At 49.1% G+C, this 26,818-nt stretch overlaps 1 protein-coding gene across 2 annotated transcripts in view; it reads left to right on the top strand.

The window, feature by feature from the left end:
* LOC147734776 (cystine/glutamate transporter-like) overlaps positions 1-26,818 on the top strand; it is a 157,690-nt gene that overhangs the window by 41,327 nt on the left and 89,545 nt on the right. For both annotated transcript variants that reach the window (XR_015307540.1, XM_086953057.1), the window contains exons 3-4: positions 12,383-12,498; positions 25,922-26,047. Coding sequence is in view for 1 of the 2 variants with exons in the window: in XM_086953057.1 (XP_086809183.1) it covers positions 12,383-12,498; positions 25,922-26,047 (242 nt within the window). In the remaining variant the exon portion in view is untranslated. The remainder of the gene's footprint in view (positions 1-12,382; positions 12,499-25,921; positions 26,048-26,818) is intronic.

Genomic DNA, 26,818 nt, shown 5'->3' with positions numbered 1-26,818 from the left:
ATATATTCTTACAACAACTCCGTTCCTCAACGAAATAAGACAGCACTCCAAGGTCGTGTTCAGAGAAGATTTATTGGCAGACCCCCTGACCCCCCCCCCCCCCGGCCCCCCTGCCCCCTCCGACAGACGCGTTTGTCGGAGAAATTTAAAAAAAATATATATATATTTATATGTATATATATATCTGTACTAATATTACAAAGAGAGAGCCCTAACCTTTGAGGCAGATAATCTCAGTAACCACAGCACCAATCACAACACCCAATACAGCATTGGAAAGGGCAGTTGCAGCAGAAGGACATAGGCTCTACAGATGGCCACCATATACATTTGAAAGGTAAAAGAACCTTGCCAGCAAATGTGGGCGTGTGCGTGGGCGGGGCGCGGCATGACGACAAAAGAAAAGCTTTCCTTAAGCGTGTGCGTTGTGCTGGGGGCGTGACAAAGTCTGGGGGCATGTGCTGGGGGCGTGACAAACGACAATGGGCGCGGCAATTGCGCAATTGCGTGGGAGAAAGGGGCAAGACAAACGACAATGGGCGCAGCAATTGCACCGGAGCAAGGAGAGTGGCCAATTGGCACGGAAATGCACAGGAGCAATGGGCGTCTGAGTTCAACTGGAGGCACGCCAATTGTGAAATTGCACGGGAGCAAGGGCTGTGGCCAATGGGCACGGCAATCAGCCGCCAACAATCGCGCCACATTCTGAAACTATGATGCCAATCGCGCACCTGGGCGTATGCATTCAATGGGCATCTGCGTTCAGTTGGAGGCATGCTAAGTAACCGTTCGCTCTACTCACTTGTGGGCCTGCACGTTGTGCTGGGGGCGTGTCACACATACTGGGGCCGAATGCAGTGTGTGCCTTGTGCTGGGTGCGTGTCAAACAGACTGGGGCCGAATGCCGTCGGTGCTTTATTAAATTGCCGTTACGTTCCTGCCTTCACGCCATGTGTGTCCTAAAAAATATAATATAATAATACCGGGAAATAACTTTCAAGGGTCACATAATTCGCACTGTAATAAGATTGCCGCTGGAGCCGGGCCTCAAGCGGGGGCACACACCACTAAGCGTGTCTGCGGGGACAATACCTGCACCGTCTCCTGCGTGCTGTCACTCAACTCTCTGCATAAACGAATTTGCACACGGCGCCCAACAACAACCAGGGCTGGAGCATGCCTCAAGCGGAGGCTGACGCGACTAAGCGGCCCTGCTGGCACACTAACCTTGAAACTGACTGCATTTTCCCACACGCGCAGTGTCTCTAGCGCGAGCTGTCACCCACTCAACCCTTCATACCCGGACAACGTCCGGACGGGCTGCTAGTATATATATATATATCTCAAGCCGAAACTGGTGGGGATACCTATTAATCAAAGTGACGGTCTAGAACCCCCCCCAGACTAATTATAGGTTCAGTCGCCAGCATAACAAACTACGCAAAATCATTAACAGCAACAGGTCTATTGTGCAAAGTGATTCAGTTATTGGTCACACTCTCCCCAGGAATCCTGAGTTAACTTTTCGCAGGGCATGCTCTATGAGTGACATGTTAGTCAAAAGAAACCCTGAAGTAACTCCTGCCAGTTCTTGGCTGCAGATTTATCAAATGTGCTTCTTGCAAAGCTAGTAAACTGGGAAGGAACAGAACGACATACAAAAGTCCATTTAGTGATGTCCCCAGGGTAATTAGCAAGAAGCTCACCTGCAAATCTGACTTTGCGGTGTATGTGCTGGAGTGCACTTGTGGCCTGCAATATTTTGGTAGTACCAAATTGCAGGTCCACAAACGTGTACTCCAGCACATGAGGGCTATCAGCAACAACAATGCCTCATATCCATTGGCCAGGCACTTCAAAGAGGACCCACAAGAGTAGTAGCTAGGAACACCTTAGCTACTTTGTGGTGGACATGGTGCCCCCACTTCGCCGTGGGGGGGACCGTGAGGCCTTACTCAGGAAACTGGAAACAAGGTATATCCTCGAGCTTGATACCAGAGCCCTAACGGTCTAAACTTGAGTGAAGATTTATATACCCACTTATAAGCCTCCTCCCAGCATTTTATGAGTATCTTAGCATCAGATGAGAATCCATTGATATCTATGTGCTTCACTGTAATCGACTTCTTTAACCACATGACTGCTAAGCTGATTCCTCTCCTGTGCTGGAAATTGTTATATCCCTTGGTTCATGACGAGCTCAGCTCGTCATAAGCACACGACCAGTGTACTGCATGATGAGCTGAGCTCGTCATGAGCAGCGAAGGGGTTAAGCAGTAGATATTTTCCAGTGATCGCATTTCAATTACTTTTTTATCACTTTTTCCCTTTGTCCACACTTCACTCCTCCTGTTTTATACTTAGTATTATGATCTTAGTGGACTAAACTCCCCGGCTGGGTATCATGGACACACATGGATTCAGTTAGCCATCATTTGGTGTAGACGATATAAGCTTTTAGATGCTCTACTTGGCAACCTGTCCATGTTAGACAGGTTGGAACTTGCTTACCATGCTGGTGTGAGGCCCATACCTTAGGATGTTTTCACTGTCTTAAAGTTTTATGTGGCTTTTAAAATATTTATGATTTAATAGATATTTGTATTTATTCTTTGTGCAACAGAACTTCAAAGACCAAATTCATGGCGATCTCTTGTGTTGGTATTTGTTACTATAGAGGATAGTGAACAGAACATATTGTTTTTAAATCATTATTAGATTGATTTTTATTTCACTGCCTCCAACTGTCATACACAACCACCATTGAATCTGGTCCATTTGAGCGATATGCTCCCAATTTTTCATGGGGGAAGACACAAATTAATGAGCAATTTGTGACCATTTTTAACATCGCGGACTTTTACACACACTATAGTTTAGGTTTTTTTCAGTTCTTTCAAGGTGAGAGCATAATCGAGCTAATTGCATCCCAGTGGCATCTTGCCATGTACAAGTAAAATCAATTATAGGTTCACAGCGCAGGTTGCAACTGTTCCAGCATCTTTGTACACCAAGGCAGCATTTTGGCCCAGACAAACATTGAGGCGCTTCACCTAATCGGGATGCATTATTAACAGCCAGGTGAAATGCACCTTCACCCATTATGGGTTTTATTAGGTCTTGAACAAATTTGCACTGACTTGCATGTGTTTGCAAAATTAATGCCAATTTGCACATTCATCATAACGTATATGATTCATTATGAACTTTGTCTTCGCCCTTTATATTTTCAGTCCATTTATGGTTATTCATTTTATGTCTAACTGTACTACACATCCATTCAATGCATTGGTGTTGTGCACCCCACCATGGGGTTAATCACATGTTACATAAGACTACATTGTCAAGCATTTGCCTGTACTGTATTTTGCCAATTTGCACATCCTTTGGAATAGGGTTTATTTATTTATTGTTGCCAAAATGTATTTTAGACATTAATATGCGCATTCTATGCCTTTCTTTACGCTGTGATACCTTCAGTATGTTTTCCATGTTGTTTGATCCGCCGATCAAGTGCTGGTTTGCACTAGCACTTTAAAAAGGGCGGCTTGCATTGTCAGCGGCATGTGATCAAGGCTTCTTGGGAAGCCGAAACGCGTCATGGCGGTGCATGGTGTCTGAAGGAAAATAAATATATTCATGCACTCAACTCTCTGGGTCTGTTTTCATCTTTCCGTCAAAATGTGGTGTTTTGAAGACGAAGTTCTGCATATATATATATATATATATATATATATATATATATATATATATATATATATATATATAGTACAACAGGGTGCACATGGTTAAATTATGCAAAAATTAAAAGAATGTTTGAGACTGCAAGCTTATTTTAAGGTCAAGCACATCGCCCTCAGCATTCTCACTGCCTAGCAGCTCCTACCAGTCCACTGTAAATTGAACATCAGAGGTTGCTCGGGGTTTGACATTGCAAGAGATTTATTCTCATCCGAGCAGATATCAGAGCATTCTCAGCATTCCACTTGTCCGAAGACTACCAATCACTTTAGCAGGAGCACAAGAGGCAGCCAGTTCTTACCAGCTTCCTCAAAACATGCACCACCAATATGTTCCACGCATTTGGTCAAACACACATATTGTTTATAATACTTTAATGAAACAGTGAATGTTGATGAATTCAGAGCATTGACAGGATGTCCGGGGTCATCAATCGGACACATACTAATCTGCAATTTTGGTTGCTTGGTTTTAAATGCAAGTCTACAAAAACATTTAGCCTGTGTCTAGAGGGTATAGAGTGAGTAACCATGTGTAGGAATCTTCACTGCCATTGAGGGGTTCAAGGGATATCATAAACGACAAATTTAAAAGCAGAGTTGCTTGTAAAAGTCGCTACAACACAGAAACAGCGATACAGGACTACATTTTCTGCAAAAGTCAGACAATTTGTAAGCTGCTGCCTGCAAGTGTCGGCCAACAATGGGTCTAAATTGCAATTAGAACGCTCGGGTCTTTCTTCATGAAAATAGTACTAATTAACAGGAGGGAAACAGCTCTCTGTGTCAGCCCCGCCCGCCCTGCCTCACGTGTGGTTTCCCGCACAATTGGGCGACTTTTTTCCCAGTTGTGCGGGAAAAACCCATGCCAGGCGGGGGGCTACTTTTTGGGCTACTTTGGTGGTCTTGTGCGCAAAAAAGTGGCTTGGGCGGGCGCCCACAATCACACACCTCTCTGAGCGCTTCGCGCACCGCAGTCACGAACTGGAGCCTGGAGGTCCGATGATGAATGGGCCTGCCTCTGCGCAGGCCGCAGGCACATGATTACCCCGCCCACCCCTGGAGCAGAAGGCAGCCAGGTCTGTACCGTCTCTGTCTGGCACGGCATCCATAACTGATTATGGCCTGCCAATGTGGGGGGGGGGGGGGGGGAGGTAGGGGGGCTGCCCGTCATTCGTGTAGTCAAGTCAAGTCAAAGAATTTATATAGCGCACTACATACCCAGAGGGTCTCAAGGCGCTTAGGGAGGGGAAGAGGATTACTTGTCAAATATCCACGTTTTAAGTTGCTTTCTGAATGCTAGGTGGTTCTGGGTAAGGCGAAGGTAAGTGGGGAGTGAGTTCCATGTTTTAGCAGCCAGGTATGAGAAGGATCTGCCTCCCATGGTTGTCTTGTTGATGCGAGGTACAGTGGCGAGGGCTTGGCTGGAAGAACGTAGTTGGCGGGAGGGGGTGTAGAAGGACAGTCGTGAGTTGAGGCATTCTGGTCCGATGTCGTAGAGTGATTTGTGTGCGTGGGTTAGCAGTCGGAAAGTGATCCTCTTATTGACGGGTAGCCAGTGGAGGTCTTTCAGGTGACCAGAAATGTGTTCGTTACGCGGGATGTCTAATATGATCCTGGCTGAGGCGTTTTGGATTCGTTGGAGTTTCTTCTGGAGTTTAGCGGTAGTACCTGCGTAGAGGGTGTTTCCGTAGTCCAGTCGGCTCGTGACCAGAGCATGGGTGACTGTTTTTCTGGTTTCGGTGGGGATCCAGCGAAATGTTTTTTTGAGCATGCGAAGAATGTTGAAGCAGGATGAGGATACGGCGCTGACTTGTCTGTTCATTGAGAGTGAAGAATCCAGGATAACGCCTAGGTTCCGTGCGTGGTCTTTCGGGATGGGTGCTTTTCCAAGGGCTTCCGGCCACCAAGAGTCGTCCCATGCAGAGGGGGATGTACCTAGGATGAGGACTTCTGTTTTATCTGAGTTCAGTTTCAGACGGCTGTGTTTCATCCATTCGGCAACTTCTTTCATTCCTTCGTGTAGGTTAGTTTTGGCGGTGCTGGGGTCATTGGTGAGTGATAGGATCAGTTGAGTGTCATCCGGGTAAGAGATGATGTTGAGGTTGTGTTGGCGTGCGATGGCCGCGAGGGGGCTCATGTATACGTTGAAGAGGGTGGGACTGAGTGAGGATCCTTGTGGTACGCCACAGATGACTTCAGTGGCCTCGGACTTGAATGGTGGAAGGCGGACTCTCTGGGTTCTTCCGGAGAGGAACGAGGTGATCCATTCAAGTGCTTTTCCTTGTATTCCGATGTTTCTGAGGCGTTGTAGAAGGGTGCTTTGGCAGACTGTGTCGAAGGCTGCAGAGAGGTCGAGGAGGATGAGGGCGACTGTGTCTCCATTATCCAGTAGAGTTCGAATGTCGTCTGTTGCTGCGATGAGGGCGGTCTCAGTGCTGTGTTTTGCTCGGAAGCCAGATTGTGAGGAGTCGAGGGATTTGTTGGCTTCGAGGAAAGCGGCGAGCTGGTTGTTGACAGCTTTCTCGATGACTTTGGCCGGGAAAGGAAGGAGTGATATTGGGCGGTAATTTTTGAGTTCGGTGGGGTCCGCTGTGGGTTTTTTCAGAAGGGCGGTGAGTTCAGCGTGTTTCCAGCTTTCCGGGAAGGTGGCGGAGTTGAAGGAGCAGTTGATGACATCTCGGAGGTGCGGTGCTATGACGGAGTCTGCTTTGTTGAAGATGTGGTGAGGACATGGGTCTGTGGGGGATCCTGAGTGGATGGAGTTCATCAGACGGATGGTGTCCTCAGTGGAGATTGGGTTCCAGTCGTTAAGGGTGTTCAAGGGGGGAGAATGTTCATCATATGGTTGGGTGGGTTGGTCTCCGGGTTGGTTGTCGAAGCTGTTGTGGATGTCTGCAATTTTGTTGTGGAAGAATGAGGCTAGGGAGTCGCAGAGGGCTTGAGAGGGGGTGATGTCGTTGGAGAGGCCGAGGGATTGGTAAATTCTCAGGAGCGGCAAGCAAAGAACGGGTCGGTGCCCGATCGTGCAGCCTGCTTCTGTTGCGGAGGTTCTTTAGGTGCCAGTGTATTAAGGTATGATTAATTTAGTTTTGAAATGGCCACTTTTCCTCATCTGCCGTTGTCAGCTGCCCCGTCTCTTTCTGTCTCTCTCGCTGAAACGGTGCTTCGTTCCCTTGTGAAATAGATCCAAAAAAGAAAGAAAAACGAAAAACTTTTGTTGGAAGTGTTTCTGACATTTTTCAAAGTGCAGCCTCGGGCCTCTTGCTCCTTGATGACCTTACTTTGATTGAGGCCAAATTTCTTACACAAGTTTGCACCACAGGCAGACAACAGATGGAACAGATGAAGTAGCTAGGAAAAAAAGTGTATACATGTATTCCACTGCCTGACATCCACCCATCTGTACCCATATGTTTCAAACTCTATCCTTCTGATCATCTTATTTGCACTCTCAGGGTTCAAAATACGAAAAATACATAACTAAAGCATTACAGAGCGTTCACAAAGTGGCCAGATTAGTTTTATTAACACCCAAACACAGTAGTGCCACTTTACAGAGTTTGCCAGCGAAGCACTGCTTTTTAGGTTTCGCCTGGCCGAAGGCTGCGCACTTGTGCGCAGCTTTTCGGCGCAGGTGAAATCTATTGTTTACTATATGTGCTTCAGGAACGTCCCCTGGCTCCCATTGGCTAGCTCCATAAATGGAGGCTAGCCATTGGGAGCCGGATCTGTCCGTCAAGGCCGGACCAGATCCGGGGGCGTTCCCGAGAATTTTTCTCTTTTGGCCACGTCATGCGGCGGTGGGCGGGGCTTTTTTTTTTTGCTCGTCGAGGTTTCACTTAGTTATTCTGCGGCCGCCCGCCGCCCGAGGAAGTCCAGGTGAGTGCCTTTCCCTCCCCCCTCCCGCTGGCCGTTCCTTTCCCGCCCCCCCCCTCCCGCTGTCCGTTCCTTTCCCGCGCCCCCCTCCCGCTGTCCGTGCTTTTCAAGCGTCAAGTCGACAAATGGGGTCTGAAACGTTAGAGGGGTGTGAGAGAAATCCTTTATTAGGCAACAGCGAACCACGGAGAGCTGAATCCCGGCAGCCCCACCAACCCCGCGTCAAATTGAATATTTCACTGTGGCTAACGTTTATTATGCGATTGATCCCGACCGGATACCATGTTTGTATTTTGAATGTTCGAAGCCCAGGTGTTGTAGGGTAATTTGGGTATACCCCTAGATGTTTAAAAGTAGAGCACATGCTCTGCATAGGCTAATAAAAAGTAGTACCCCTTTCCCTAATGCGGTGCCTTGCAGTAAGCAGTGTATGACATTTAGAACAAAGTTTTAAATACAGTTTGCCAAACTTGCGCCTCTTGTTGGGCAAAGCTGTCGTGAAGCCAGCAGCATGATGTAACTGCAGCTAGCAGACAATGTAAATTTGCGCTGCCCTTCCTGTCCGTTAGCTCGTTCCCGCCCCCCCCCCCCCACCCCCCTCCCGCTGTTCGTGTGCCGCCCGCGACACTGCCCCCCCCGGCCACCGTCCCTGCGAACCACGGAGAGCTGAATCCCGGCAGCTCCATCAACACTGCGTCAAATTGAATATTTCACTGTGGCTAACGTTTATTATGCGATTGATCCCGACAGGATACCATGTTTGTATTTTGAATGTTCGAAGCCCAGGTGTTGTAGGGTGATTTGGGTATACCCCTAGATGTTTAAAAGTAGAGCACATGCTCTGCATAGGCTAATAAAAAGTAGTACCCCTTTCCCTAATGCGGTGCCTTGCAGTAAGCAGTGTATGACATTTAGAAGAAAAGTTTTAAATACAGTTTGCCAAACTTGCGCCTCTTGTTGGGCTAAGCTGTCGTGAAGCCAGCAGCATGATGTAACTGCAGCTAGCAGACAATGTAAATTTGCGCTGCCCTTTGATAGAAAAAAAATGTGAACTGCAAAGTTGTATGGTGGATAGGTCAGAAACCAGGCTGTCTTTTCCTCGCATGTGGATTGCAGCATCTATTTGTCCCACAGTGTGTAGATCAAATTGAGGTTTTAGGGACCATCTACAATGTGCTTACCTTCCCCCTTATCCTTGATTGTAAATAGGTCACACCACCCAAATCTTCCTGCATTTCCACACCCTTGTATTCTCTGTGTAATCACTGAATTTCCTGCAAGAAAATGGTGCCAGCCAAGGTATTCTTCCATTCTTTATGGATCAAGTTTCTGTGTCTTTGCCTATAAGTCTCATTCCTGTTCAGGTTTTGATGGAAAAGCAATTGTTGGCTAAGTATTTTTCAGTGCTTGGTAGATGACAATAACGGGGTGGCTGGCCGTTGCTTTTTCCTCAGAAACCGTGGATTAGCAATGTATATGGTTACTTGCCTTTCTTCAGAGTCAACGATTTTGTGTGTTTTTGTGTTAGTCCTAGATTTTTCTGGGAAGAGAGGTAGGGAGAACGTAGCAATACACTCTTAGTCCCCAAATATATTGTTCAAACAGCAAGAAGTGAGATGTGGGCTGCCCTGCCTCTGGGTGGGTGTGGGTGGCTCTGGGTGGGTGTGTGTGTGTGGGGCTCTGGGTGGGTGTGTGTGTGTGGATCCCTGGGTGTGTGTGTGTGTCTCTGGGTGTGTGTGTGTCTCTGGGTGTGTGTGTGTGTCTGGGTGTGTGTGTGGCTCTGGGTGTGTGTGTGGCTCTGGGTGTGTGTGTGGCTCGGGGTGTGTGTGTGTGGTAGTAATTGCTGTCTGCTGAGCTCGCCCGTAGGGTACAATAGGTCTCACATTGCGAGAGATTAAGCTAATGGCAATGTAAATGACAAAACCAACACATAAATACAAAGTTTGTCATTTACAATGCCAATAGCTCTAACTTTTTCAAAGGCGAAACCATTGCATTGTAAATGCTTGTTGTTTTCTCCTCTTTCTTTGAACAGCATTGTTTTCCCTGGGTGATGAGGTGCACCATTCTGGAGGTACTGCAATACCTGGTTGATGGGTGGAGTGGAAACCGATTAATGTGATCCTTATCCGCTTTTTTCCTTATTTTAGTTTATAAAATGCGTACCACGGCTCAGTGTTTAGGAATGTAGTCTTTTTAAACCATACTTCTCACGGTTAATAGGATATAAGCAATGGACCGTGATACTGGTCCCTCCAGGGATCTGTAGTGGTGCTTAAAGTTTCAGTACAAAAAACTCTTGATTTCTGGATAATGAGTATAAAAGTGTTAAGGTAGCCATGTTGTTCTACTTACATTTCACATGCTTTACTTAATCTTGCATCCATATGAGGGTTTGCTTTTTCCAGGAAGGTACTTTGTTTTCCAGGCAGCATATCACTCTTGTGCATAATTTGAATTGAGCTGCATCCAGGTATATATGGCCGGGCACAACTGGGTTGTAGCTGAAGGCAGTGTGGGTGTCTCAGTGGGATAGTATGGTGTTCATTGGGGGATGTCGCACTACGCCAGAGCTGCCGAATTTGGTTCTGGGGAACCAGGTTTAGTCTTCATGAACAGTCCACCAGACCACTCTCCTGAGGGAGCACATTCCCATGGTAGACCTTAGAAGCCCCAGCTAGACCTTTAGAAGCCCAGGCCCAGCCCCAGAGCACAGCCCGACAGCGGCACGTGACATGAGTGAGAGTCACGACGCCGCAGCCGCACTACAGTGAGTGAGTGCCGAGTGACCCTGATCAGCACCGAAGACACCATCCGCACGATGAACTCCATCCACTCCGGATCTCCGACCGACCCCTGCCCTCACCACATCTTCAACAAGGCCGACTCTGTCATCGCACCCCACCTGCGGGACATCATCAACACCACTTGTTCACATCTTATTCCCCGATATATACAGCAGACTTTTTGTCTAGTTTAAAAAATGCCCAAGTATCTTGTGTAAATGGTACTTATTCTGTAATGTTTTTGCTTCGGTTATTATTAGACAACTTGAAATAAGTCCCTAATGGTTATTTACATTTATCTAATAATAACGTGCATATAACTGTGTTGTGGATAGTGCATATTTACAGTGGTGTGATTAATGGGGAATAGTTTGTGAGAATGCTAATTGTGCAAGTTTTACTCGCTCATTTCCTTCTCACATACTGATTAGTCCCAGCAGTGACTGCCAAGATAAACCTGTTGGTGATATAGAATGTATATTTGTCCTTAAAATTGTTTCTAATGACAATTTGTGCATAATTTGAGACATGCTAATTTGGGCTGGTTTTTGGGCTGGAACTGGTCTGATTGGGCTTCTTTTGGGCTTCTTTTTGAGCGGCTTTGGGCTTGGACCGGGTCTAAAAATCTGGCAACACTTTCTGGATCGCCCAGTGCGGGCGGGGGGCTTCATTGTGTGCTACCGATCCTGAAGCCTGAGAAAGCAGGTTCGAGCCTGGCATCTGCTCAACATCCTGTGATTAAAAAAAGAAAACACGTCCTTGCCTAATGTAGCTGGTGTTTGCGTTATATAGCTATAAGAAGCATTCTTGCATGTACAGTATGTCAAATTATAGTTACGCGTGAGAGATGCTAGCATTGTGTGCATTTTTGAAGCAACACCAGGTGGCGTAAATAATCAAAGGTAGATATACGGACGCGTGAGCCATTTTCCTTACCGGTATAATAAATCTGCCAGCACTGTTTGATCGCCACCAAAGCTATGTGGCTTCGAGTAGGAATTAAGAAAATGCAGCATGCGTAGAATATAAAGCAGCGTTAGAGAGCTGTTTGTACTGCGCATGTCATTAGGACAGGCCAGGCAAAATATAGTGCAAAGTTATCGACCAATCACGGGACAAACAAGCATTGAAAATGCAATAGGATTTGGATTTACCCAAGACCTATTGCATTTTAAATGGAAGTGCCGGCATGAAAGAAGACACGAACGGGAGGGGGTGGATGGGTGGTTGTGGTACAAAAAGTTACAGACTGTGGGAGCAAACGGGGAGAGACATGGAAACAAAACGGCTTTACTAGTAAAGGGGCTGATAGTCTCGGAAGAGGAAAAATGATGCCATGGCAGTCAGGAGGCGGGACTAAGACACCAAAAACCAATCAAAATGCAGGATTTTTCATTGTAGCTAATCAAATTTATGGCCGGAAAGTGGGCGGAGCTTCCCCCCACTATGCTCTATACAGCATCTCTCCCCGAGACAGCCTAGGCGAAACCTAAAAAGATGGTCACTTTCATGTGTGCAGATGGTCGCAAATCTTTTAATTTTTTATAATTCTTCAATAAAAAGCATTCATATAGGGGTGTCCATATATGCTAAGGTGCTGTGTGCACAGGCGGCCACCTTACAATAGGTTTTGAAAAATTATGATAAAAACCTTTTTCTAGACGCGCAAATGCATGCCTAATCAGCCATCGTTGAATGGATGTTGTTACCTTTAAGAAAAAGACATTCAAAGGAAACAAGCACTGGTACACCAAGTAGGTTGACCACCAATGGCATAAAGACTAGTTTTGCAATGCTTGTTATGGTTGGGATAACAGGTTATGTCTTTCACAGTGCACATCGAGAACAAAAGAGGAATAAAAAAGATCAGCCTAAAATGTATAAGGAATATTTAATCTGTTGCACGGCTTGGAATGCAGGAAGACCTTATGTATTACCATGACCAAAATAAAGGACTCATATTTTGTTCCATTGCAGGCCGGCAAACATCGCTGTTGTATCCTTGGCGTTTGGACGGTACCTAATTGAACCTTTCTTTTCCCCCTGCAATGCACCTGGTTTAGCCGTGAAGCTTGTCACTGCCGTAGGAACCTGTGAGTATGTGTGGATATATGTGTGGATACACGCAAATGACATCACATTCACTTACGCTACTAATCTCAGATGAACTGCCCTACTTTTCAGACAATTTGGATGTGGGACCCAATAAGGTGTGGGTGTAGCTAAAAACCGAACTCGAGCCAAGGTGCCAAATTTTCAAATTGACCCAGGTTGAAAAGTTTGCCGAGTTTGTTCTAACCGCTGCTGATTTACCTATTTTAACAGTCACACAGATTTTTATGAATTTAACTATAAAAGAATGTACTTACTTGTCGAGTTTTGCAACTTCTTTCAACTTTATTTAAAGAAGAATTTTCCAATTTAAGAAAAATAGATCATTTTCTCCCAAAAACAGGTTTGAAGAAGAATTTGTGCCAGTTGTTAATCCCTGTTTGTCAAAAAGCTAAAACTTGGAACTTTTAGTAAAAAGAACACCTCCCTTGATCCCAGCAGGAGTCAAAGTGGTATGTCCCTTAAGTATACTACCCATATAAATTTGGTCTAGTGGCTCCACAGGAATATGCCCAGGCTAGGAAATCAGTAATATAAAATGTCCCGCTGCACTTCCTGCAGATGCTTAAAAATGTATGCGCCAGCAGCATAGGGTCTCTAGTACTCATAATGTTTCAAATCAAATTTGTTCAAGGACACTCGAATTATGCTAGCACATTGATGACTAGAATGAGCCCCTTCTTTTACCTATAAACGGCAGCATTTTGACATCTCACACATTGTATGTAATCCTGGAGCTTTTCTTAGTGATGGTGCCCGGGTGATGCCTACATCATTCCTCAGTCAGCCCTAAAAACAATGACTTCCATTTTAATGAGCCTTTGAGATGCTGTAAATGCATTGCAAGAACGCCCATAATATGAAAAAAAATGTTGTCTTAATTGCGATGGTTACTGAATGCATAGCGCAGGACGTGACATTTTAGTGTTCTGTGTTCTGTGGTTTTGTGGCTGGAGAGGCTTGTCTCTGGGGGATCTCATGCATACTTTATGTTGATGACAATACTGGTTGAAGTGAATGCCAAGTACTCATGTTGGGCAAACCTTGCTATGAGAGCAGTGAGTGGTGCACATGCAGAGGAGTATGGGTGAAAGTGGGATCATAACAGTTAAGGAGAAACATGTACATGAGGTTGAGTAGAAAGGCAAAGGCGGGAAAGGCACTGGTATTCGAGCTTGACCAAGGAATCAGAGCCATGGTAGTATGTGGAGAAATGTAGATGACACAGCTGGTCCTTGAAAAGGAGGTTTAAGTTCCATTATAAACTGCAAAAGAGATGGGGCAAGTCTGATGTTATGTTATGATATTTGCTTTTATAACACGCACAGCTACTCTGAAAAGTGTCCCGGCGTGATCAGGAAACGTTTTCAGCTTTGTCTTAAAGTCCACAGAATCGTGGATACTGCGCAAAGCTAGCGGCAGGGCATTCCAAGCCTGTGCAGCCTTTAAGGCCAGGGAACACCCTCCCAGCCTCTGGCGAGTGAACCCCGGGATCTGGGCAAGAAGTTGTGAGGAAGACCGCAGTTGACGATCCGGGACATAGAAGGAAAATCTCTTCTGTAGATAAATGGGCCGGATGGGCCCGCAGCCATTGAGGGCACTCTGAGCTATGGTGAGAATTTTAAATTTGATCCGTGCCTCAACAGAAAGCCAGTGCAATGTTCGCAGATGGAAACGCACGCTGCTTCTGCTGTAAAGATCCAGCAGAAGCCTGGCGGCCAAATTTTGCACGACTTGAAGCTTATTTAGTAGATAGCCCGGAGTACCAACGTACAGCGCATTGGCGTAATCAAGGCGAGAAAGGATCAAAGCGCGGGCAACTGTTTCCTTAGCAGAACTAGGAAGGAGAAGAAGAAACTTCCTCAACATTTTCAGAGTTGCAAAGCAGGTACCTGCCAGCCTCTTGATCTGGGTGGAGAGTAGTAGGTTTCCTTGAATCGCACCCCCAAATTCTTGGCAGAGTTGCCCATAGAAGTAGGTAGGGGAAATCCAGAGGGCCACAGTAACTCTCTAAAGTTATCCAGGAATGTGCCATACAAAAGAATCTCAGATTTTTCCTCGTTACACTTACGCTGCTGCACTGCAGCAAGCCAGTGAAACACTGAGGAGAAACAATGTTGAACAGAACAGACCGCTGCATCGTCCCTGCCCCAAGTGAATTGAGTTGGGTGTCATCCGCATAGGCCATTACAATAGCCCCTAACCCCTCTGCCAAATAAATCAGAGGGGTGACATAGATGTTAAAAAGGAGAGGCCTAAGGTAAGACCCCTGTGGAACACCTGTAGTCAATGGATGAGGTGTTGATGAGAATGGCGGCAGCCAGACCTGCTCTGTCCTGCCCTCCAAGAAGGATCGGAGCCAGCCCCAGGTGGTGCCGTAAATGCATATCGCAGAGAGCAGAGGCGTGGAGCACCGTGTCGAATGCCGCCGAGAGGTCCAGCATAACCAATGCTACCTTCCCGCCGGCATCTAGACACTCCTGAATCACCTCGGAGACCTCGCCAATGCCAACTCTGTGCTGTAAGATGCACGAAACCCTGACTGGGCCGGGTGCAATAAGCCAGCACCCTCAACCAACTCGGTAAGTTGCCTGGTCACGACCTTCTCACACACCTTAGTCAGACTGGGCAAAAGGGAAATAGGACGATAGTTACTAAGAATCGAAGGATCCAGTGAGGGCTTTTTCAGCAGCGGGAGAATTTTTGCCTGTTTCTAACCCTCGGGGATAAGGGGTTCCTGGAGAGACGTGTTAATAATCATATTCACCTCCGGGTTGATGATCTCAGGAGCCAAAGCCAACACAGGGGTCAGAAAGCGAGCCTGATTTCAGACCTATGAGAATTTTAAGAGTGCTGGACAAATCCACAGGGGAAAACGCAAACAGAGCATGGGAAGGCTCAGATGGCAGCAGAGCAGAAGACACAGAGGCCATAGGGCCACTTAGGCAGGAAGAGAAAGCCGCCTGAATCTTACAGATCTTATCCCAAAAGAACTTGGAGAGGGCATTACACCAAGCCTCTGAGGCTGGCTGCGCGCAAGTCTCAGCTCTGGGAGACAAAAAACTCTGGACTATTTAAAAGATTTCTTTTGAATTGTTTTTTAACTGATCGATCCGAAGTGAGTAGTATTGCCTTTTGGCCATGGTAATGACAGCATAATAACTTTTTTGTTTTCACCTAGGCGCATGTTTCGCCAAAGGACAATCATTGCCGGAGCGCCACATCCGCTCCAATTGTTTGCACTCATGTTTCAGGGATTTGAGCTCCGATGAAAACCAGGGTTTAGAGGGCGACTCTCTGGCAAGTCTGGGTGGACAAGGAGAGGCTAGAGCTGCCAGAGAGCTCAAAATCCACTTCTTAAACCCAACCAACCTCCCCTCAAGATCTTGCGGGAGAGGGAGCCGAGCAGCTGCCAAGGAATTGTTGAAGTGAAGTGGATCAAATTTGCCAAAAGCCGGAGGGCGATTGCAGCAACCCGGCCAACTGGCCAGTGAAACCTTCCAAGAGAAACATATGACAAAATCTCATTGCACCATCAGGATTCAAGCAAGCCGGGCCGACGACGGCTGAAATGCCAGAAACCGGTCCCCGGAAGCTTGTTTCCTTCCCAGTGTAAGAATTGGCTTGGTAGTTTGGTTTGCCCTGTTCCCATCATGCACTCGGACAGGAACAGACTAATTTGCATATAGCCAGGTTCTGAGCTGGGATGGTGCAGTGAGCTAAAAAACGGTGATGGATCAAGCCCTGATCTCTTGACTGGGTGAGAGTATTCTGCTTAATTCAGAAACTCTGTCCATCACCACCCCTTGTTGTTAAATATTCAGACCAGGGGACTGACAGAGGCTCATCCACATGCAAGGGAAAATTAGGATCCAAAATATGGCCTCCGTGATGGGTAGGATGAGAAACTCATTGGGAAAGTTGAGCCAACTGAAGAGAATCTAGTAAGTCACCAGGATCTTTAGCATCTCGCTGATCAATGTGGATGTTCACATCTCCCAAAACCAAGTAATTAGGGAAACGAAGCGCCGGCCCAACAATAGCATCAGCACAGGATTTGAGAAAGGTAACAGCCAATCCGGGGGGGGTCAGTAGGACCCACCCAGCGTAAAATGAGCGGACAGTAGAATACTGAAGTCCAAGACTTCGCAATAGCCCCAAGTACTAGTATCTTCCTTGTGAAGAACCCACTTATCCTTATACAAAATGGCTACTCCACCCACCCTACCAACTGAGCGGTCTACCTTGATTTTTTTTTTTTTTTTTTAATTATATTTTTATTGCAGGAATCAGTAAAACAATACAGTAACGACCAGCATTGTATCATGAACAACATATACAAAATAAAGCCCACCGACCCCCTTCCATAACGTTTGTATGCAGCTAATCAGCCCATATCCCTGGGGTTGGGCGGCAAATACAGTTGGGGTCAGTAGGATGCTGGAGCTGGTCCGGATAACACACTGTCCGTCATCTGCTTTTCTAAACAAACCCAAAACCCCTAAAATAAACCCCCCCTCAAAATTCCCAGTAACTGTGAAACCCCCCCTCCCCCCCCCCCCACCATCAGCGCCAGGGAGCTCATCAACCGAGGATCCACTGCTTGACCCACGGGGAAGGTAATAGTGCTGTCAATGCTAATGTTTAACGGGACTCGGGGCGAGTTACTTCTTCACTTTCGGAGTCGCTAGGGGTACAATAATCCCTGAGGGCCTGCACCAGCGTTTCCCACTCCAACGCGGCCTCCTGCGCCTTCTCATTACCCTGCCTCCAAGCCAGCTGATATCTTAGCGCGCTCTCACCCGCCGCCCATTTCAAAAGCTCACTGTGCCATCTGCTGCCTGCAGGACCAGCTCGTGCCTTCCAGTTCCTGGTCACCTCTCGCTTAGCAAGTAGGAGCCCCAGGTCAATAAATTTACTGGAGATTTTATTCCGGGGGGTATGGGGGAACCAGTGCAAGAGCCCTACCGCCACATCGAATGATAAGTGCCTCCCTGTCACCTCCTCCAAAGTCGTCGCCACCTCTTGCCAGTAGGACGTCAGTCCTGGACAGGCCCATAGCATGTGTAGGAGGTCCGCCTCCTGAGCCGGGCACCTAGGGCATTCCGCTGAAGCCGTGGCAAAATGACGCCTGATCTTTACCGGGGTCAGGTACGCTCTATGGAGGACATAATAATGGACCAGTTGGAAACGGGCGCTACGTGTACCCTTCCAGGCGCGCCTCACCAACTGGGACCAGGTCGTCTCCGGGATCTCCCTACCAATGTCTTCTTCCCAGCGGGACTTCAGTATGGTGAGAGGAACCAACCCCTCGGTAATCAGCCTGCCATAGAGGCAAGTGACCGCCTTCACCGTGCCCGCCGACATCATTACGTACTGGCACACCTGAGACAATTGAGGTTCCTCTAGCCCGTTCTGCCAGTGCGCCTGGATCGCTCGCACAATGGCCGAGTGCAGCAGAAAGTCGCCCCGGGGAATCCCAAAGCGGTCAATGAGATCTTGAAAGGACAGGAGCGCTCCGTCCTCGTACAGGTCCCCGACGAGCTGTAATCCGGAATCCTCCCAGTCCGCCAATCGTGACCAATCCCCTCCGTGGGGGAGGGCCGTCAGCATCCCCAACGGCATTTCAGGCGCATATGGCGTCCGCAGGTGGCCTCTGTTGTGAGCCCGATTCCAACATAGTCGGATAGTCCGCTCCTCCATCGACAGGTCCCGTAGGACCAAGCGTTGTCGCAGCGCGATAAAGGAGAGGACGTGCCTGGCCATACCCGTCCCTCTACCGTCTTCCGGGCCTCTGAATTCCCTGGCTATCTCCTGGGTGTAGGTCTGGAGCTGCGCCGCCAGATAGTACTTCTCGAAGTCCGGCACCGCGAGCCCCCCTTCGTCCTTCGGCCTCATCAGGGTATTGAGGGCCACCCGCCGCCGGCCCGTTCCCCAGAGGAACCCGATCACCATAGAACGCAGGCGGCGAAACGTGGCCGGTGGGACCCAGATCGGCAAAGTTCGGAAGTAATACAATAGTCGGGGGAGCGCCACCATTTTGAGTAGGGCGATGCGTCCCGCCACTGAGAGCGGCAGCGTGGCCCAAAAGTCCATGCAACCTCGGAGTGCTCGAACGCAACGGGCAATGTTCCCATCCAGGAGGTCGGGCTGGTCGTGGTACACAAATACCCCAAGGTATTTAAAGCAGTCGGGCTCCCATCTGATCTCCTTACTTAGCGCAGGAGTGGGGGTACCCCTACGCATCGGGAAGAGGCAGGTCTTAGACCAATTCACTCGGAGGCCAGAGACCGCTCCGAACTCCGTTAGCGCTAATTCCGCTCCCCGCAAAGCGTCGACCGGATCCTCCAGGAAGAGCAACAGGTCGTCCGCATAGAGCGAGACATAATGTGGGCCCGCCGCCGTCCATAAGCCCGTATAGTGGGCTCCCGAGCGAAGATGCATCGCCAGCGGCTCCACCGCTAGTGCAAAAAGAAGCGGGGATAAGGAGCACCCCTGCCGCGTGCCACGCTCCACCGGATATCGCGATGAAATCAAAGGGTCCGATCTAACCCTGGCCGAAGCGGAAGCGTAGAGGACTGCAGTCCATTTGACAAATCCCTCCCCGAGGCCGAATTTCCGTAATACCGTGCATAGGTAGTCCCACTCTAGGCTATCAAAAGCCTTCTCCAGGTCCACCGACAAGACTACCGGGGACGGGGCATCCACGAATGGTTCCCCAAGCAAGCGGAACAACCTTCGGATGTTCATAGTCGTATTCCGCCGTGGGATGAAACCGGTCTGGTCCTCATGCACTAGGGAACTCATATGTCCCAGCAGCCTCGAGGCCAAGATGCTGCTCAATATTTTGTAGTCCACCGTCAACATTGAAAGGGGACGGTAGGACCCCGGGTCAGATGAATCTCGGCCTGGTTTGAGGAGAGGAACCACCAACGCCTCACACATCGAGCCAGGGAGACGACCCAACCTCTTCGCCTCCCTGTAGACCACCAGTAATCGAGGGGCCAAGAGGTCAGCGTAAGCTGCATAGAACTCCACCGGAAGGCCATCTAGGCCCGGGGTCTGGTTCCTCGCCATCCGTTTGATGGCCCCGCGGATCTCCCCCAAGTCGATATCAGAACCCAGGGTTTCCGCCACCTCCTGTCCTACTGTGCGGAGTTCCAGTGGGCTAAGATAGTTATCAAGCCGGTCTGGGTCACGTGCGGAGCGACTGCGGTATAAACTTTCGTAGTAATGCCGGAAGCAACTAAGAATCTCCGGTTGGGTGCACACCTCGGTCCCATCTGCCCTACGCATATTTGTCGTCGTTTGGGACTGGCGCGTAGGGTTGGCCAACCACGCCAGCAACGCGCTCGACCTGTCTCCCTCCGCAATAGACCGGACCGTATAGGCCTTATAATCGAAACAGCGGAGCCGTTCGACCTCCACCGCTACCTTCTCCCTCGCCTCTACCGTTTGTGTTTGCAATTCCGGGTGTCCGGGGCGGCTAACTTCGAGCTCGCGGAGTGCCCGGTCCGCTGCGTCCAGATCAGCCAGGATAACACGCCGCATGCCCACCTTCTTAGAGATACAGTAGCCCCTCACCACCACCTTAAAAGCGTCCCATTCGAACGCCCTAGTACTCGCGGAGCCGCCGTTGGCCGCAAAATAATCCGTGATTCTCTCCCCTAGGTCCGCCTTGAAGACACTGTCCTCGAGGATCTCAGGGCGCATCTTCCAGGTGGGTACTGCCGGCGTCCCGGGGAACCAGCGAATGTCCAGCAGGAGGGGGTTATGGTCTGAGATGGTCCGCGATAAATACTCTGATCGGACCGCTGCCGAAACTAGTTCGGACGAACCAAGAAAGCCATCTAGCCTGACATGCAGCTCATGAAGGCTCGAGAAGTATGAATAATCTCTAGACGCGGGGTGATGCGCCCTCCAAATGTCCGTCAAACCCCAGCGGGTCTGCCAATCTTGACGACCCTTAGCCGTCCGCCGGACCGGGGAATCGGGGAGCGGGGGATGCGAGCGGTCTATGTCCACATCCACTACGGAGTTAAAGTCTCCCCCCAGCAGGAGGGGCCCGGCGAAAAAGTGGGCCAGCGAGCCCGATAACCTGGAAAGGAAGGCAGTCTGGTCCACATTAGGAGCATACACACAGCAAACATTCAGGTCCCTCCCTCCTAGAGTGCCTGAGATGGCCACGAAACGCCCCTCTGGGTCCAACACTGTCCTCGTGACCTGGAAGGGGACTCCTGCCCTAATCCATATTAGCGCCCCCCTGGCATAAGCAGAGTACGCCGTGGAAAAGACCTGCCCTCGCCACCTACGCTGAAGCGCCGCCCCTTCCGCCTTGTTCAGATGCGTTTCCTGCAGCAGCGCCATTTGCACTCCCCTACGCACTAAATAAGCATGGACCTTGTGACGCCTGGACATAGTGTGAAGCCCCCTCACGTTCCAAGTAACACATTTCAAGTTAGCAACATCAGCCATTGTCCCAGAGTGTTCTTGCACAGTCTCCCCGTTCGGGTACCCACAAAGAAAAAGCATCAATCCTCCCAGCGCTGATGGCGGCCATTTTCCCCAACCAGAACCAAACCGCCCAAAAACCAACAATACCCCCCCCCAACCACCCCAGAACAGGACCCAAACTGCACCATCTAGATCCCATCCAAACCTCGATGTATATCAACCCCAACACCCCACTAGTCCTACGGTCGCCACCGTAGGAAGGCCTTGTGGGCCAGGTGCGGGCTGGGCGGAGGCAGTGGGCCCTCGTCGCCCAGGCTACCAGGACTATAGCAAGCCCCCCCCGGTGTCAAAACCTGCCGGGGCAATAGCAGGAGCCCCCCAACCCTCTCTCCTTCGTTGTCAGCAAGAAAGAACGGCAACCGCCTCCCCCCTGCCGGGCCCCCACCCAAAACAAGGCAGCATACCCCGTTACCCTTGTCCGTCCAGAAGGTCCTCCACCGATTTCGGTGTGATCACCGGTGTATGGGTACTGTCTGCCCCTGAATCCTCCGAGTCCGATGGTGCCCCCTGAGCACCCGGATTTTCTTCCTCCTCCTCGATGACTTCGCCTCTTGCTCCCGACAGTTCCGACAGAACTTCCAACACTCCCCTCCGCTCCGATGATGTCTCCGCAGTCGAGGGCCCTCCCGTGCGGCCGCGGCGATTCCTGACCCTCTTGGATCGCCTCCTTTGTTCCGGCTCATCCGCCTGATGGGTCGAGGCGCAAAAACCATCTTTCCCTGTCCGATACAGTTCGAGCCAGTCACAGACCTCCTCTGGGGTGTCGAAGAACTGGGTTTTGTCGTCGACAATGACGCGGAGCCTTGCGGGAAATAGGAGTGAATATTGGATGCCCTCACTCCTGAGTTCACGCTTAACCGCCAGGAAGGAGAACCGCTTGCGCTGCGTCTCGTAGGTGTAGTCAGGGAAGATGTTCACCTGACTGTTCGCAACCTGGAACGGGCCATTGTGCCTGGCGGCATTTAGGATCAGGTCTCTGTCCCGAAAATGTAGCAACCGCGCCACCACCGGCCTTGGGGTACGTCCCTGCTGTGGGGGCCGTGCTGGGACTCTGTGGGCCCGTTCTAGAGTGTAAAAGGAGGACAGACCCTCCGGGACCACCGTGTCTCGGAGCCAGGTCTCCAAGTATCGCACCATATCGCCATCCTCGATTTTTTCCGGCAGGCCTACCACTCGAATGTTATTCCTCCTGTTGCGGCCTTCCGCATCCTCCGCCCTCCGTTCGAGGGTCTCAATTCGAGATAAGGCATCCTTTATCGTCGCAGCCAGGGTTCTCTGCGCCGGTTCTAAAGTTTTCACTGTGCCCTCCACCTCCTTGACCCGGTCTGAGAGTTTACCATGGTCTGCCCTAAGGAGGCCCAGGCCCGTCGCCACCTGAGCAATGTCCTGTTGGAGGGCCGACCGAGTTGCCTCTATCGCCTCCAGTACACGGTCAAATTGTTGCTGTAGTGGTGCGCCACCAGGTCTTTTTGGGTCTCCATGCTCTTCCTTGTCCTGGGCTTCAGAGTCCGAGGTGGTCTGGTTGGAACCCTTGGCTCCTTTAGGTTTCCCCATGCTGCCAGGGACTCTCCGTAAGGGTCCCGGAGTAGGCGTCTTCGTGTATAGGTGTCCAGCACGACCTTCTCGGGAGTTCGTTCTCGCGTCGGGTATGGGCGATCTCCTTCTCCAGAGCCTGTGGAGACTCCGCCGCTTCGGCTCACGCCACCGCCACGGCGTCCGAGGGCACCGATGAGGGGGCGGAGACAACCGTCGCCGGGTCGGGCAGGCCCGTTCACCCACTATAGCTCCGGGGTGAGGGCCACCAACTCCCTCGGTTGATCTGTGGCGCCAGAGTGTCGCGCCTCCCCTGTGGTTGGACTGGCCAGGAAATCGTAGCTAGTTGCGGAGTCGCGATGCAGACCACCGCCTGGATCAGAGAGCACCCGCACCCGGTGCCCTCTAGTGCGTGGGCACCCGCCCGGTCGTCCAATCGAGTATGAACCCGTTGCAGAAGGTCCGAGCCTGCCAATGTCCAATGTCTAAAACAAGCGAGGATGGTGAAGCCGGGTGCCAGTCGACACCCGCGAGGCCTCTTCAACTTCGTAGTTTCGATCAAGGGGACAAAGGAGTCCGGGCGCCATGTTGGGTCGCACTTCGCAACTCCGCAAACTTCGGCGGTTCTTCGTAGCCGCCCCCGGCCAAACTCCACCAAGGTCCCCGGCAGGGTGTCGTCGCCTCGCTCAACCGAATGAGGGGTCTGGGGCGCCCCTCAGCCTCCGATGTTCAGGATAATCTCGGGCTCAGTCCCGGAGCCGAGCTCTCAGGCGACCATCGCCATCGGCGTCCAAGCCACGCCCCCTGAGCGGTCTACCTTGATGTGAGGTGGATTATAGTTCCATGGCAGTGGAGAACAATTGAAAAAGGATTACTTCTGAGTTTTTATTTTTGTAATTTTGAGCCTAGTGATTACTTGGTGTCTAGCAGAGGTGCTGCAAAGCTAGAGGGGGCAGGGCAGGCATAGGTGTCCTTGCATTTAGCTAACCTCAGGAAGAAGAAGAGGTGCCTTCTGGATGCTGCAACTTCTAGGGTGCAACGCGCTCACTGCCTGAAATTAAATGAACGCATTTAATATAGCGCACAGCTACTCAAACTAGAGTGTCCTGTTCAAGGAAGCGGAAAAGTGGAATGCTAAGGAAGGGTTAGTTTTTAAAAAGCCAGGTTTTTCAGATTCTTCCTGACAGTTAGCAGGTCTGTGGTTGATCTCAGAGGTTCTGGTAGGCAGGTAGGCTGTTCCACATCTGTGGGCCAAGGAGTCTAAAAATCTTCCCGCTGTACGCGCTAGACGTGTTTAGGGAATGAGGGCTGGTTTGCATTTGAAGATCTATGCATTGAAGCCTGTTGTCCCTAGCTTGGATACACTTCTACCAGAGCCTGATCTTGTTCCGTTGTGACTCCAGAAGTAGATATTTCTTTCTTCTCCTTTGACTGCAGAGGTAGCGACCACAGCTTTGTAGGTGGTGCAGTAGGTCTTGAAGATAATCAGTGCTTGCAGGGGCCATCAATTCTGGTTGAATAAGGTTGGTCTGATGAAAAAGAATTAAAATTGTCTCTTGTCTCTTGATGAGGTAATACATTCAGTTTAGAATGCATTGCAAAGGGGGCAGGGATGCCAGCAAGGAGGACAATACCACTGCCTCGGTGATAACACAAAGTTATGGCACTCTTACACTTTGAGGCATGCAAAGAGTGGGAGTACTTCTTATAGCTTGTCACGAGCCCCACTGTTTGTGAATCTAAACAAGATATAAATCATCCTCCCAAAATTGTCTTTGCAGGGTGCAGGAATGCAGTAATCAGCACAGCAAAATGCAGGGGCACAGTGAAGACCACTTACTTAAGAGGTTGTATCAAAACTCTGGTTTTACAACGCAAGTTGTTACCACGACTTGCGCTGTAGGGTGCTGGACTTAGGAATAGTAAGATTTACTATTCCAACACCAGCCTATGTACAGTAGGGAAGGTGTTGCAATAGTAAATCTACTATTCCTTAGCCTAGAGCGCCCTCCAGCGCAAGTCGTGGTAACGACTTGCATTGTAAAACCAGCGTTGTAATGGTAGTGCGGTGTAAACACCTCGTCGTAATGGATGTTCCCCTACTTAAGGCTATGTAACACACCTTTACAGGGGACTCTGCAACCTGTGTACCTCATCCTTGTTTGTGCACCATAGTTATCTTACACGCAGCTTATACTTATTGGGAAGCGAGGTTTTTCAGTCCAGGCAGACTTCAAGTATCAACCAAGGAGAGGAAATCATGAACTTTAAAGGTTGTATTACATTTTATACGCGCCAATACATTTTAGTATCTTTCTTGAGAAATGAAACACAATGTTTCCTGTTATATTATGCTATATTGATTTATATAGCGCACTAATCACCTTAGAGGGTAACCAGGCGCTTGATCAGATGTGTAGGTTTGTGGTCCCCAAGATGCTTGTATTATCTGCAGCTTCTTGTGGAACACAAGAAGTGAGTAGGAGGCTCTGATGTGTTGAAGGAGGTTGTTCTGTGTCCTTGGTGTGATGTAAGAGAATAAGCAACCTCCAGTTTTGCTTTTGAGGATGCAGAGAACGTGTGCGAGTGAGAGTGAGGCAGAACGTAGGTGTCTGGTGGGCTGGTAAAAGGGTAGGTAGCAGTTCAAGCATTCTGGTCCTGTGTTGTATTGGTCCTTGTATGTGTGTGTGAAAATTTTAAATGGATGTGCACAAGGAGCCAATGAGGATTCCTGACATGTGGTGTGATGTAGATTCAGGGTGGGAGTTTGAGTATGAATCTTGCAGCAGTGTTCTGAATGGTCTCGAGTCTCTGTAGCAGTTGGTTGCAGTCTCCGGCATAGTGAGTGTTGCCGTAGTCCAACCTGCTGGTGATGAGTGCTTGCATGATGGTTTGTCTGGTGTTCTGTGTAGGATGTGGGAGCAGGAGGTGCACAATGCAGTGACTTGAGCCGTCATGTCCATTGATTTCTTGTTTAGTCTGTGGGTTTGGATGTTAGTCCTACCTCCAACGGCCACCAGATGGAGACCGATGGGGCGGTCTTGTGGCCAAAGACCAGTACTTCCATCTTGTCAGAGTTGAACTGCAGGTAGTTGGATCTCTTCCAGTTTGCTACCATGGTCATGCAGTTGGTTCTGGCAGTGGTTGTTTTGTCTGTCAGGGAGATAATTAGTTGGGTGTCATTGGCATTGGAGAGGATATCATGATCATATGATGTTCCCTGTATTGTAAATTACTTCTAGTTCTCCTAAAATGTGAAATGGATTTGTTTCAAATGTTACTCAAGCTTTTGGCTGCTGCCCATCATTGAAGTTCTATCTGCACTAAACCTTCTCTCCTCTCTACCTTTACCCACAGCTCTAATCATCGCACTGAACTGCTGCAGCGTAAGATGGGCTGCTAATACACAAACCATTCTTATGGCTCTGAAACTTGTGACCATCACACTAATCATTGTTCCTGGGATGGTGGCTCTCTTTTCAGGTAGGTCATATGTATGACTAGAGAGGGGATACCGTTGGGCTGGGGCACATGCAATTCCTGCTGCATCTTATGTTCTCCCAGTATTTTGATTTATCAGACATCTTCACTCAGAATTTTCAGTTTCAATTATGCCTCTTAATTCTTCTAACTAAATCCAGAAACAAGTCCACGTTCTTTAAAATATTAGCCTCTGCATTTCACCTCAGGTCCTATAACAGGATGTCCCCCATGGTAAAAGTTATATATGCAAGCTGCTATATTAAAAGACTGTCAGGCTTGCTTCATCTTTCTCTGCCAAAGTGTATCATATAGTTATTGCACAGTATTATTCTTTCCTTTCTGATCGTTGCTCTTTAATTTACCCTTTTCAGCAAATAGATTGTTTAATCAAGTGTTTGAATTCCAATTAAGATTTATGTCAAATATGAGAAAAATTAAAACTCTAAAACTGTAAAAATAATTCAGTTTGCTGGACTTAAGAGCTTCCATGTTTCTGTCGGTAAGGAGGACTTTATTATAAAATGTAAATGAGTGAGCAGAGAGTTTGATCTCACCCTGGAATGCCCTTTGAAGATAATAAGCTACATGTTGAAGAGGGATTATGGTCAGTGAGCCTTGTGCTTACTAACACACTGCCTGCCGGGTTCACACAGAGGGAGCTAGCCAGACATTTTGACCTCAAGCACACAGCATGGTAGCTGGCCTTTGGCGGAGAAGTGTTAGAATACCTCTATCCTTCAGTGCATGGGGATAAGAGAATGGGAAAACTGG

Source organism: Lissotriton vulgaris, chromosome 1_2 (assembly GCF_964263255.1).
Source record: "Lissotriton vulgaris chromosome 1_2, aLisVul1.2, whole genome shotgun sequence".
In the NCBI taxonomy this organism is placed as follows: Eukaryota; Metazoa; Chordata; class Amphibia; order Caudata; family Salamandridae; genus Lissotriton; species Lissotriton vulgaris.
The sequence above is the reverse complement of the archived record's forward strand: the minus strand, read 5'-3'. Positions and strand labels throughout refer to the sequence as shown.